We start from the raw sequence: 14,415 nt of genomic DNA on the forward strand, positions 1-14,415 counted from the left end.
GTTCATCAAAATTGTAGTCAGATCAGAAGTTGGGTAGTTATATCAAACTGATATACTGGGGACAATGAAGTTTAAAAATAATCAGAATGTTCAAGTATACAGAAAACTGAGAGGGAAAAAAAGAGGTCCATGTATTTATTTGAGTTGGGAAATATTTATTTTGCTTATTCTCGTGATTCCTGGGGTGAGAAAATGTGGGAAACTGAACAGAAGGGGGCCACATGCACAGAGCAGGTGTTTACCCACAGCCCAAATCAGGCTAAGGTGAAGAGTCTTTTTGATTTATGTGCTCTGTTACCACATAAAATGATTCAAATATTTGATCTGGACACATTTATCTGAAGCTTCCTTCAGCCTATCAATTATTCAATCACTCTCTCATTCACTTTTGGGATTTGAGAAAGTGAGGCTTAACTTTGCATGAATATGGGAACCCTTTGATCTCTGGGCTCTGCAAGGGCTGGATGGCTGCCAAAATATTTCTCATAGCTTCCACTAAAACAAGAAGCAAACATGACAAAAATGAGCCCAAACTGACAAGGATTTACCCAGTTATGAATCATCCGGGACTCAGAATGGGCAGCACTTTGGAGTCATCTCATTTTTCAGAGTTAAGCTGGGCTCTTCCCGATGTGTAAGCCCCCTCCCCATTTCCACCCTACTGTTCCCTAAAAGTCCCCAAAAAGCAGCAGCAGGGACACAGTCCACACTGCACCCAAAGCAAGCAAGTGCCACAGGGAAAGGAAGCCGGTTTTCTTTCAAGCAGAAAGAGCTTTCTTTACGCCGGAATCTGAAAACTCCAGAGGGAATGAAAGGTCAAGGGAGAGATGAACAGAGAGGAGAGAGCGCCCTGGCTGTTGAGGAGCCAGCCGCCAGCCCGGGAGGCAGGACTGAAAAGGGAGGGACGATGGGGGAGGCACAGGAAGACGGAAGACAAGGAGAGACCAAAAGGAAACAGAGCCGCACTGAAGGAGAGAGAGACTAAGAAGCAGCAGCCAGGCACGTCCGCAGGGACAAGGACCGCAACGGGCCACACTGGCCACGTCCGTCCCTCCCTTTTCATCCTCTTATGTCATTTGTCCACAAAGGGTTTTTGCAGAATTTTTTATTTGTATCTATCAAAACTCTTACCTCCTTCCTACATAAACAAGTCTACGGTGGAAAACAACATCAACATGATTTTCAAAACAACCGAGTGTGACATTTTCACTTTGGCCACTATCTGAAACAACAAGTGTTTGAGATGTTTCTCTCTCTTCATTAATCATGTAAGGTTTTAACATTTTAAATCTCAAAACAGCAACATCAGCATCATCCTAAGTCTGATAAACTCAGGAGTCTTAGGGGAGCAGGGAAAGAGCACTCTAACACCCAGCCTTCCAGGACCATTCCAGTGCCTCCCCTCTGCCTCCCGGTCTCCCCATCGCTCTCAGCTCCCCGCGCTCATCCACAGCCAGTTCATCCCGGCTATGCTCAGTGCACGTCCCGGAGCTCACCGCTTCCCACACCACTGCGGTCCTGCTACTCAACCACCAGTCTCGGGCCTGGACTCTCACAATAGCCTCCAAAGCCCACACCTGAAACAGTGGCCAGAGAGAGCCCCCCGGCAGACTGTCCTCTGCTCAGAAGCTGCTCCCGCAGAGCAAACAGCAAGGCCTTGACCTCAGTTCTCAGACCACCAGGCTCTGCCCCTGCAGGACCCTCCCCCTCAACCCGCCTCTCCTACTGCCCTCCTCTCGGACACACTCCTGCTTAGCTCTTAAACTTGCTTTAGGCCTCTGACGTCCAAAAGGCTTGCCACCTCACGTCACTAAGGTCTCTGCGCCAGCAGTACTTACCAGGCCCTTCCCAAGCCTCCTTACAAAAGGCAGCACCCGCCCAGTCCGTCCCCATCCTCGTCGCCCTACTCGGCTCTCCGCAACGCGGGCACCGCCACTGGACACACACTGATGTGCACAGGTCTCCCCTCCTAAATCGTGAGCCTCCTGAGGTGGGCCCGGGTGTTCCCCTAGAGGCCTCCGAGCACCCCACTTGGCACTTAATAACACTCAATAGACGCTGCAGGAAAAAAGAGCAGGATCCGGACGGCTGTACAATTTCTGAACACTCTTTCTTAGCGTATTTTTAAATACAGGTGAGGAACTTACAATCACTCAATACGTGTGCCAGTGCTGGCCTTCATCTCAATTCCATTCACCTTAAAGGGCAAACGTCAAGCCTAACACTCATCCTGAAACTGTGTTTGCAAAAGCACGAGAAATCTTTTAAGTCTTCTGAAAAAAACAAAAATTAATTGATTTTTGTTAATGGAGGTACTGGGGATGGAACCCAGGACCTCATGCATGCTAAGCACGCGCTTCACCACTGAGCTATACCCTCCCTCATGAAATCTCTGTTTTTTACCATAATTCCTTTTGAAAGTCATGAGACAGGGGATGGAGTTTCATGAGAACACTTTCTGCTGGGATAAAAATCCACAGGTTTGAAAATCTGTATTTGTGGGTACATATCTATCTCCCCACCTCCTCTGATGGGCCATCCTAGCAGAATGAATATATAAAAGCCACTGTATTTATTTAATCAAATCTGTGCTTCCTGATCTCGACAGATGTCCCTTAGAGGGTCAGGGATCCTGCCAGCCTTCAAAACAAAAGCAAGTTACCAGCCTCACTTGACTGTGTTTTAATATAGGGAGGTATCAAAATCAAGCCTGCACCCAAAACAAACCAACCAACCAAAACTAACTTTTTAAAAGAGCAGCTGTTCATTCCTTCTGCCCTTCCATGAACCTGGGAAGATCTCTCCCATGACCTACAGAACCAACGCTCACTAAAACCAAGCCTTCCCGTTCAGCGTTGAGGCTCAACGGCCCCTTCCCGTGACTGACGATGCCGTGGATGGACAGTCTGCACCCATGACTGGACTTGTGCAACAGCGACCAGCAAGTCCCCGACGCCCCAGGCCCCGAGGCAGCCCCCCGCTGAGCTCACCACTTCGTCCTCTGTCCAGCTCTTCTCGATCAGCTTGGGCACAGGCTTCTTCACCAGGCGCTGCAGGGCTTTGCCAGCATCGTAACCGCTTTCATGGAGCTAAAACAACAACAACCATTTTAGTTTGTTAATTGTGCCAAAGGACACAATTGGAAGCAAATCAATACAAGGGGAACCCTGCATTTACTCTAACAGAAGAGTCATGAAATGGGCATACAAGAGTCAGGGTCGTTTCAGTCAGCATGATGATTTGTTCTTAACCAGTCCCCAGTTCCAGCTGCTCTGGGAGAGGGAAACAGGGAAGGCAGAGAACATTCTGGCCGTAACAGGGATAAGATGAGAGTAGCAATAACAAATACTTATTGAATACCGGGCCTGGCCCACTGCTAAGTACATTCCACGCACTCATTATCGTTCTTAGTCCTGCAAGGAAGGTATTCCTTCATTTAGTCTTCCGGGGTAAGAGTTTACGGATGAGGAGACTGAGGCACTGAAAGGTCAAGCAAAAGTGCCCACAATCATGAGCCAGCAGGCGATGGAGCCAAGGCTTGAACCCAGCCCATGTGATCCTGACTATTGTCCCATTTTCCCCAAAGCGACCTAAAGACAAACTAGAGTATGTTCTTTAGCATCAACTATAGTCATCCCAGCAAAAGAAATCTCAAGTACCTAAACATGGAAGCCTTAACTCTCACCCCGTAACAGTACACTAACTTCTCAGCACATGCGAACAAAGATGCCGGCTCACCTGCACGGCACTTCAGGACCGCACTTCTCTCCAGACAAAGCTATTGAACGTCCTTTCGCTCCACATCCTTCTCAGCTCTGGGCACTGCCTGGCACCACCGATCCCTCTCTATAGTGCAAAGAATCTCCTACCTTGGCTCCTGGGACCCCATCCACTCCCTGGTCCTGAGTCTCCCCTTGCAGACCACAGAGAGAAGCAGCAGGTAGAAAGAGCCTCCTGCTCGATCGGCCGTCCCGCACCGTGGCTGTCCCTCCACATTTCTCACTGCAAATCTGCCTTTGCTTTACACATCTATTCCTCTGACACAAGACTCTGTTTTGGCTAAGACTCTTACCTCCAGTACCTAACACAGTCTGTAGCATAAGGTGATACAGAGAAATACTTGTCAAATTAATAAACAAACACCTTCAACTACTGTCCCTATATAGACTCAACCCAAATCTAAATCTCGGTGTCTTCAAATTCTATCAGCCTAATGCTGACTGAGTGCCTATTACGTTCCAGGCCACGTACCAGACCCCCGGGATACAGCAATAAACAAAATGCCCTCATGCAGTAAACATTCTCACCCTTTCACCAGTGCTTCAAACCCTTACTTGAAAAATTCACCAGAATTTGCTGAATCCTCAATACAAATAAAATACAAACCTTAGTTTATTTCTGGAAACTCACAAACTAGTGAGGATGTGTTGTGGGGATACCACACACACAAGATGAAAAGATCAAGCAGGTCACAGTAATTCCTATTAACTAGGTGTAGACCAGGAGCTACAGACTCAGTCAAGGACAGAGCCCTGCATCTCCTTCTTTAATAGAAGACTTTTAAGAAGAACCTACAGACTGCCTTCCTAGCAGCTGCAGCCCCAGGGCTGGGCATATAGTAAACCCGTGATAAGTGTTTGTATGTATGTATGTATGTATGTATGTATGTATAAATCAACCAATCTATCTGAGACATACACTGCAAATCTCTTCTAACTATTCAACTGCTGTTGGAAAGGATATCACAAATACCCATCTTCATTGCTCGTTCAGCAAAACAGAAAGTTACTAAAAATTAAAATTTCCCAAGTTACTCTCACACTTTACAAGACCCCAATTTATTTTAAGCCCAGACCACCCAAAGAAGGCCAGGCCATACGTTAATTCTAACAGGAAGTCAACTACCTTAAAACAAAATAGCTACAACAATGATCAGTGTAGAATCCTGTTGTGCTGGTGGTAGAGTGTGGGTGAGTGTATCCGTGTGGAGCGTATGTAAATGCTAAATATTAACTTATGTATTTTTATGACATTCATCATTAGACTACTTTAAAAATAAAACAGTATACTGTAAGTACTATACTAACTAAATACTGTACTAAACTATAATTTTCAAATATTTGAAAACTGTCCAATCTAGCCTTCTTTCAGGGGTATAAGAAATAAAAGTAAAGTCAGATTTTCATACCTTGCCTAGTATTCCAAACAAGCAGATAGTTGCCAAGTTCTGTAATATAATGCGGATCTATAATGAGAGCTTAACAACATGGATCGAAACTGAGTAAAAGGGAAAACTGAACGGCTATTTAACTTTTTAAAAAACATACATTTTAGTGATACTTTGAAATCAATTCAAGTTGATCAAATCATAAATTCTTAATAAAAAGCTCATGGCTAATTAACAATATTTTATAAGAGGTAATTAGAGTAAATGAGGGTAATTACAAAGAGAGTGATCAAAAACTAGGGACCCTGGAGCCAGACTATCTGGACTCGAATTCCAGCTCTACTACTTAACTAGCTGTGTGATCTCGGGCAAGTTACTTATCCTCTTTGGCCCTCAATTTTATCACTTTTTAAAAGTGAGTATAATAATAACACCTACCTCTTAGGGCTACTGTGAGGGTAACATTAGAAAATACATGTAAAATCGCTTAGAATGTACCTGGCACACAGTATGCTAAATAAATGAATGTTAGCTTTTTGTTTTTAAAAGGAAAGAGGAAAAAAATGAAGGAAGCAGTCTCTACTCAATTTTCATCAATTTTTCTAGAATAGAGAGTAGCCTTTTTGGAGACAGAAAAAGAATTGTTAAAGTATAAACAAAACCACTTATGTTTCACATAATTACTCATGTTAATAATTAATGAAACTTGATTAAAACTCTGGTATAGCACACAGAAAAAACCTTAAAATTTTAAATCATATAAGCCTGATAACAGGAAATTACTCATAAGAACACAAGGCCCATTCCAAAAGTGAACGAGTGAATGAAGTCATTAATCCCCATGACATTCCTGCCTTTTGGTGAACCAAGGAGAGCTTTAAATGAGCTGGAAGAAATGCTCTGAGTGACGTACTGAGCTTGTGGCTGTTCAGTTTACTGGAGAGGCCAGCTGCTGCTTGCACAATGCCCGCCAGTCAAATTTCTAGTGAGGGGCTTAGGAGAGAAAGTTTTCCCCTAAACATATCCCAGTATTCATGCTTCCTTTACAAACCTTTACTTCAGATTACACTTTCCCCCGAAAAAGTTGCTGCGATTTATGTGATAAACTGAGCTTCCTCTGGCTCCTCCATCCTCTGAAGAAGGGTCATTTCCTCCTCTCCCTTGATCCACCGTCAGCTTGTCCTCTTACAATATTCCTGTTCCTGACCTTTGCATGCTATAACCCCAATAAATATTCAGTGCCTGCCTCTCCCAGGGCTACACAAAGACACAGCTGAAAAGTAAAGGTTGTGTTAGATGTTGCTGTGCTGTGTTACTAATTTCATAAAGGCTAATACAAAGTTCTGTTCCAGCACACCCTCGCCCTAGGAACCCAAAGGAATGGTTCTAAAAGTCACACTCTTCTTTACGTTACAAACATTTATTTCCACTTTCCAGGAATTGTGTCTGAGGAAATTCTGAAAGCTTTACATCTTTAAAGAAATACTTCAATTATATTTTATTAAAGATATACTTTTTAACATATTAAAAGCTGTTACTGCCTGCATAGCTTCACAAGAATGATGATTATCTTCCGAGCACTTTGGGAAAATTATTGGAGTTCAGGACATCCTTCATTCCTTCCACAAATATTTACTGAGTGCTGAACTGTGCCAGATACCATTCCAGGTGACAGGGGCAGACAGAGCTGTGCGTAACACCGACAGTGGACAGCAGAAACGTCTGACTGAGAGAATCAGTTACTGCTCCAGTGTGACACGCCTATCTACACGTCACATCCAAACCCTCAGGTCCTGCAAGGCTGAGCTGTTGGGTTCTACCTTCTTTGCTCAATATCTTATCAGGCACAAGAAAGCCCTTCTTAAAAGGGGTCTGTTTTCTAGATGATTATGAAGATTTTCTTTCTTCAGACTAGGGCCAAAATAATGTTCAAGGAAGAGCTTAACTGGTTGTTTCAAATGTATCCTCATATAAGTGAAAGATGGTAAGTTTACCAAAATACTGGTTATCTCAACTCTCTAAAAACTATCATTAAAAATATTCCCCTCAAATACAGCATTGAGCTCTGAAGAACTGGGATAATCTCATTCTGGGAAAAACATGACGTGGGTTTCAAATTTTAAACACTCAGTCACGACCACACAGGTACATCAATACAGGAAGTCCGTGCAGGCTTCCCGAAATCTCTAAGGTAAAAGGCCCCGTAGTGCGGGTAAGACTTCCCTACCACTTGCCCAGAAAAGACTGCTCAAAGACGCTGCAATGAAGAACCTCAGATGTCTTACAGCTTCACTTTGCAGTTTTAGAAAAGCAATTAAAGCAAGATAAGTAAACCTTTCCATAAATTTTGCAGCCAAGTCAGGCTGAGAAAATCTGGGATTAAATGCAATTTTAATGTAAAGAGAAATGCACCATTTTGGAGCTACTGGGAAAAGATCATTGCAAAAAGCAGGGCCACAAATACAGCACCTTTATTCAATCAACTTCCAATCTTCATAAGCTACTGGCTGAGGAAGAACTGAGGTTTTCCACCATCCCCATTACCTGCCAGCCACTAAAGCAGGATGTCATTCAGCAAAAACCACTGTTTTCAAATTCATCACCACAGGGTCTGGGTGTGCATGTGTGTGTTTAATCCAATGACTGGGGAAGTGTGCACTTGTAAATCTGCCACTTCCACATCACTGAACTGCAAGTCTGCACTTAGACACAAGAAAAGCCATCTTCCCTAAACCACAGGTCAGTATCTGGGGAACCTGGTAACAAAAATGGTGATTTTTCACCAATCTACTAGCCTTTTAAGTCACTCCATAGTGGAACTACCCGTTTGCTGTTTCCCAGCAGTCTGTCATCTGGTTCCTGGACTCAATCCACAGAATCCTCCTATCTTGGTTTGTTTGTTGTGAAAGAGTGAGCACAAGGGAGCTCTTCCCCTATTGGGTACCCAGCCCTCCTCAGCCACGCCTTTCGGTGCCCACGAGACCCAGCGGGGCATCCCAGCCCTAGAGGCAGGCTGCTTACACCCCATTTTCTACCTTCCATCCACTTAACAAAGAGCTCCTGAGCGACCACTGGCCCCCATCCTGTGTCAGCACCCGCAGCAGGTACCAGAGCCCCGGCCGCAGGACGGCACACAGACACTGGCAGAGTGGACGGGGGAGGGAAGACGTGCTGAAAACAACAGCAGCTTCTGAGTAACAAACTCCTGGTTTGGCTCTACCATAAGTAACGCAACCACTGCACTGAATCCCGCAGAGCCAAAGACCCTGCGCCACACGCCACTGGACACATTCAGCTGCTGCGTGAAAAGCCCTCAGGACTCAGTTGCTCAGATGGCCGCTTCTACACAAACTGCTCCACCATCAGTGCTCCTGCAGCCGAGGGAACACAGTGCGGGATGCGGGCAGGAGACAAAGCCCTGTTAGCAGCTCCGTCACAAACCCGCTGAGCTGAGGTTTTCATCTGACAAATGGGCCTAACACCACCACCGCTCAGCTGTGTCAAAGGACAATGGAAAGCAGTAAATGAGACACAAAGTGACAAGACACTGAAATGCCAAAGAGCTATGAAGTGCCTAGGGGATCACTGTGGGGAGTGATACTTACTGCAGGTAAATGGCTCTTACCTAAGACTAGTCAAGCCACCAGAGGGTCAATGGAGCCAACGGTGCTGGTGACAATACACCTTCCACTGTCTTGCTACAGCCTCTGACCTCTCCGTGATTAGCAGGAAGAAAGGGTCAGGCCACAAGAAGAAAAACACATTTCTGCATAATTGCCCAAGTTTAATCTGCCACTCTCACTCAGCCTGACAAACCATTCTCTGCTTAGGACTTTCTATATAATTTAATCTATATAAGTGCTTTACTGGCAAGCTTCTCAAAAAAATAAATAATACTTAATGACTGGCTACAGTTTAATTAACTCATGATTGAACTTCTTATGGATTGCTATAAACATTAAATTATATCCTTCCTCAAAGCCGCCATGGATGGAAATCTTGGTTCAAGCTTTAACTCTCTGCCTAAAATAATTCAGACATTTTAGCAAATCTGTATATTGGACAGAGAGGTGAGAGAATCGACCTTAATGCCTGGTTATACAGTGTGTTATTTTATACAGCAGGGACGAGGTCTTAATTTAAATAAGACGGAAAATGTGCACATGTCCAAACACCTCATTTATATTACAGCAATCATTAAACTTCTCTGGATCTGGGGCAGTCTTATTAGCATAAACTCTGCGTATTACCACAGGGTTTCAAGTTTCCACTCTGGCTTCTCATCTTAGCTGCCATTTTCTGTCTGCGTGATGTTGCAAATAAATTTTCCTCTTGGCACGGCTCAGCTGTCAGGCACCTCTGTTCTGTAATGAACCCATGAATTACATCTCCCTGCTCTGTCATCCCTGGTCTCACACATCAAAATATTGTTCTTCAATTGTAATTTATAACTTAATTTAAATGTCCCTTTTCCTGTGACCTTTTTAGATCAAATGGCACTGCATCTGGCAGTTTCTGCTACACTAAAGCATCCTTTTGCAATTATAGCCATTATAATAACTGTAGAAAAAGCCTATCTGAGTGAGACTGCATTCATGCTAGATTTTAAATAATTGCAGTCCATTAAAAACAATGATCAGATTTCAAAATCTTCTGTTCTGCAAAATACACTGTTTATTTACAAGAAACTACCAAAATAACTTAGAAAGGAAAAAGTGGTGGAATTTGGAAAAGATCTTAAAATTCTTTATGTAATTTTAATTATTTCTCACTAACATGAGAAAGACCTTGCTGAAATCCAAGACAAAACTCTAAAAAAATTTTTCTCACCGTCCATAATTCACAAATACCAATGTATTTCGATTCATACCTCCTTTACCAGTGACCTAATACCAAGCTCGAAATTGATACATGTATACAGTTTAAAACTAGAGTTAAAACTAAAAGCACAATGTTTATTTTTATTTGGCCACTGTCACTCCAAATAATGCTATGTAAGCACTGGAGAGGATAAATTTATCTAAATACTCTTCTGGGCACTCATCTAAGAGATAATGGCAAAGACAAAATTTAGCTGCTGAAAGCAAGGGTTGAGGGAAAGATCTTGTTCATTTTCAGAAGGAAATACACAGTCGCTGGACCAGTCCTCCCCCTCCAACCCTCTCTGAATAAGTGCAATGTCCCAGGAGTTTTGGCAGACCCTGGAGGCCAGGGGAGAAAGGTATGGGACCAATGTTTGCTGAGCAGCGCGTCCGCCCGGAACTCCTAGGTCTTTATGGTTCGGTCATCCCTCGTTCCACTCTTTTGTGGCAAGAGGACTAAAAATGAGGAAACAAAACTGAGACGTTCAGTATCTTGCTCAGGGCCACGTCCCTAGTAGGCAGCAGAGCAAGGACTTTAACGTGACCTCTAACGTGACGCCTAGGAAGCCTGAGACTTAGCCCCACCCCAAGCATCCATGCTGGAGCCGCCCGTCCTGACCAGCGGCTGGTGGGAACCATGCGCTCAGGGACCCCTCCAGAGGCAGGGCCACAGCAAGCACGAGGTCTTCTCCTAACCTGGGGGTCGGGGGGCGCAGGCAGGAGGAAGTAACCAGCCGAGTTCAGAGAAGAAGAAACACACACACATAAACAAAGTAATGAAATAGATGTATGATAAAAACACACAAAGTGCCAACGATTAGGGTGAGATTTACACTGCTGAAAAACCAAGATGACTTCACAGAGCAGAGTTAAAAAATCAACAGTCAGTGTAATACGATTAACCTTGTCTACACTTAATGAAAAACCAAGAAATTAAAAACACAAGGAACAAGTAAAAATAGGCAGTATTATGTCTAGGTAATCTCCTACTTGTAACTGAATTTCCCATGGCTGATACAACACTGCCCTATTTCTCATTCACACTTACTTCCCACATTACAGTCTATCTAAAAATTAATGCGCCACCATCTCCTGGCTGTGGTGTTTTTGAAGGTATTCTAAATCCACCGAACGGAGCCTCAACCTAAAGGTGATTAGAAAGTAAACACCAAATGCTGGCACTTCAACTGAAGTCAGTAAACTCATTTTAAAATATAGAACAATTCAAACTCTGAATGTCTTGGCCACTTATGACTATTGTCTATTTCGAGGCTCTAATTTGACGCTGTCTTTACAAACACAACACCTAGAAAGGAGAACCAGAGGTGGAGACCCTGCAGCCAAAGATACAGGATGGGGATTCCACGGAGCTGACGTTGAAACAGGATAGGGTGCCTGGCTCTCTAGGTCTGCCACTAGCTGTGCAAAAAAAGCAAATCATTTTTCTAAACCTCAGTTTTCCTGACTGTAGAAAGGGAGAATACAGAACCTATTTTAAAGGACTGTTTAGGATGAAATAAGATACATGGCAATCATTGGGCATGATTCCTGGAGAAGGAAATGTTCCACTAAGGAGAGCTGACTCTCAGGGATGAGGAGGGATGACTGTCATGGGAAACAGCTCTGTGCTAAGGACAGCAGACCAGCTTCAGAGCACCCTAGGAATGGACTGTACTCCACAGCACTTAAAGGACAAGACGAAAGATGGGACTGAGAAGGGAAACACCAGAGAACCTGGTGGTTTGTTGGGAATCTAGAGGAATGCTGACTCGGGGTAACCAGGCTTCTCTGGCGAGGGTTCCCGGGCTGCAGGGGGAAGAGCCACGGGCCAGGCAAAGGGGGCCGGGGGCACGGCCTCCACGCAGCAATGTGGCCCCAGTTGCTCCTCATCTGCAGCAGAGGGGCTGAAGTAGGTCACTTTGGGGAACTTTCCAGTTTTTCACATTCCTTCTGTTTATAGACATTTTTTAAAGGTGAAATACTAAAGAACATTCTTTTAAAAAATGAATAAATAAATGGTAATAATATTAATACATTCATTTGGAAAAATAAACAAACAATATAGCCACAGAACTAGGCCAAACACTGACTAGCTACTGCAGAGGCTTGACTCACACCTTAGGGATTAAGGTTAGTGTCTCTTAGTTTTCAGGTCTCTGTGAAAGCAGGAACAGTTTATGCCACATGTCTTTAAATGAAGTCATGAGTAGTTAATCAACTACACAGTTAACATGTATATAAACTTGCTTCTCAGAAACAAAACCGTTCCTCCTGCTTTCCACATGTGAGCCCCAGCACAGGATGCACAGAGGCTGCCAGGGCACTGAGACTCCAGCCCATGCATCTAACGGGAGGCTGATCCCTTAGGGCCCAGGGAACAAAACCACCAGTGGTAAGACGCAGCTTAATGATAGAGAATGAGTGTGACTGGCCACAGAGAAAAACTACCGGCAGATTCAGGAATCATAATTATTTGTCAATTTAGAAAGACCCGTGTCAGATCACAAGTGGAAACAGTTCAGGGCCACAGTGGAAATTAAAATCCTTTTTTCTCTTATTCTTAGAATCTTCACAGTACTGAAAAGAGAAAAACAATATGTAAAGCTTTAATCTAGAGGGTGACAGAAAAAACACGATTCTACCCACCGAGTGTAGGCATTAGTGAGCCCAACTAAACTCAACTAGAAAGCGTATGTGAAAGGTCAGCAATAGGTCAAGTTTAAGCAGATTCCTTCAAATAGTTAATTTAAAACTAAATAAATAAAACAAACAAAAACAACCCCAAGACCAGCTGCATCAGTATTAAGAAAAAAACATTTACAGAAAGTGCTTTAAATCCTACTCAGTAGAATTTAGGTGGAGAAATGGCTGCTTCCAATCCATGGGGCTCAGCAACCTTAACCTTGGAGATTTTTGACTAGTAATTTTAAGGCTGTGTAAACAACAGCACAGCTTTTCTTTTTGGTTGCAGTGATAAAGTAATGGAACAAAGAAAATCAAAGAGGCATATACCAAAGCATGTGAGACCACAGAGTCGGGAAAATTTCTGATTGACTGCTCTTTTATCTAGAAATCTCAACCAAGAACAAAGCTAGTGACTAAGAAATGAGCAAAAAGGCTCTGAGCAACCATAGCAGTGCCCTCAAGCAACAGCCCAGAGAACCAAGCAGCCCTCCCCTCTGAGCCTCACACAAGTACCTTCCTAACAATTCTGGATTTCCCAGTCTGATGACAGGTCTCAAAAGAACAAATGAGAAAGACTGTGTGATTTCAGAACAGAGCAGAGTTAGAAGAGAGCCTGAACTTAGCAAAATATTATGCAAACCACAGATCTCAAACTCTGACAGTCACACACACCTGGTGTGATGGCCACCAGTACTGTGACTCAGTGGCATCAAGTGAAGGCAGACCTGATTTGAGAACACATGAAAACATGTACCTCATTCGTGAAATGGGAAAAAAAACTATGGAGGAAAATTAAGATTGAACCTTCCTAACTAGTCCTCCAAAGCACTGGAGTTAGCTGGAACACACAGCCCAACAATACTGTGGGCAGGGAGCAGGCAGGCCAGTCAGCAGACAGAGCAGCAAGAAGGGCAAGGGCGTGGCAGTCGGGGTAGTGACCTCAGAAGCCCAGCCAGTGCCCAGCTGTGGGGAAGGTCCATCTCCTGGGGAAGAGGGCTGAGCTCAGGGCAAGGCTGCAGGAGTGGAAATGGAACAGAGGACAGAGATTTAAAACAGCAACAGCTTCGCAGGTAGCCAGGGCTTACCCCAGGCCATCTCAGAGATCTGAGAGATCAAGGCTATAAGCGTCACGAGCCCTTGTCCCCGAGGGCCCCCGAGGAGCAGACTCCGTTAGGCCCAGGCCAGGACCTGGACAAGCTGGGTTCAGAGCTGCGTGGGGCCAGGGTAAACCCAAGGAGGAAATCCTCAGCACCCGGACAGGTCAGAATACACCTGTTACCGTGTTGGGTACGTACGGCAAGCCTGTTATCTAAATAAATACGTTCTCTGTACAAAGGAAGCCAAATACATTATACTATATACCAATTTTATAAATCAAATACCTTCAGATGTTACAGAAATATCACAGCCACTACTAGAATATTTTCATACCCTCAATATTAAAAATTCCAGTTAAATCTAAATAAATTATAACTGATAGAAAAGAAAATACAAATGAACTATTACAAAAAATTAAAACTAAGCATTGTAAAATTCATTTTAGTAACATTTTATGTAACAGTAAAATCCAACTGTGCCAGGCTGAAAAACGACCACAAGAAGACATCACATCAAATCTCTGGAACACATGATTGTGAATTTATCTGGAAAAAGGGTCTTTTGCAGGTGTGATTTTGATTAAGTTAAGAATCTTAAGATGAG

General features: G+C 43.8%; 1 protein-coding gene across 4 annotated transcripts in view; it reads right to left on the bottom strand.

Annotated features, from left to right (window-relative positions):
• Positions 1 to 14,415, bottom strand: part of RERE (arginine-glutamic acid dipeptide repeats) — a 366,156-nt gene that overhangs the window by 86,361 nt on the left and 265,380 nt on the right. For all 4 annotated transcript variants that reach the window (XM_032495115.1, XM_032495113.1, XM_032495114.1 and 1 more), the window contains one exon: positions 2,991 to 3,089. In XM_032495115.1, coding sequence (XP_032351006.1) covers positions 2,991 to 3,089 — 99 coding nt within the window. The remainder of the gene's footprint in view (positions 1 to 2,990; positions 3,090 to 14,415) is intronic.

The sequence above is a fragment of the Camelus ferus genome, chromosome 13 (assembly GCF_009834535.1).
Source record: "Camelus ferus isolate YT-003-E chromosome 13, BCGSAC_Cfer_1.0, whole genome shotgun sequence".
Taxonomy (NCBI): Eukaryota; Metazoa; Chordata; class Mammalia; order Artiodactyla; family Camelidae; genus Camelus; species Camelus ferus.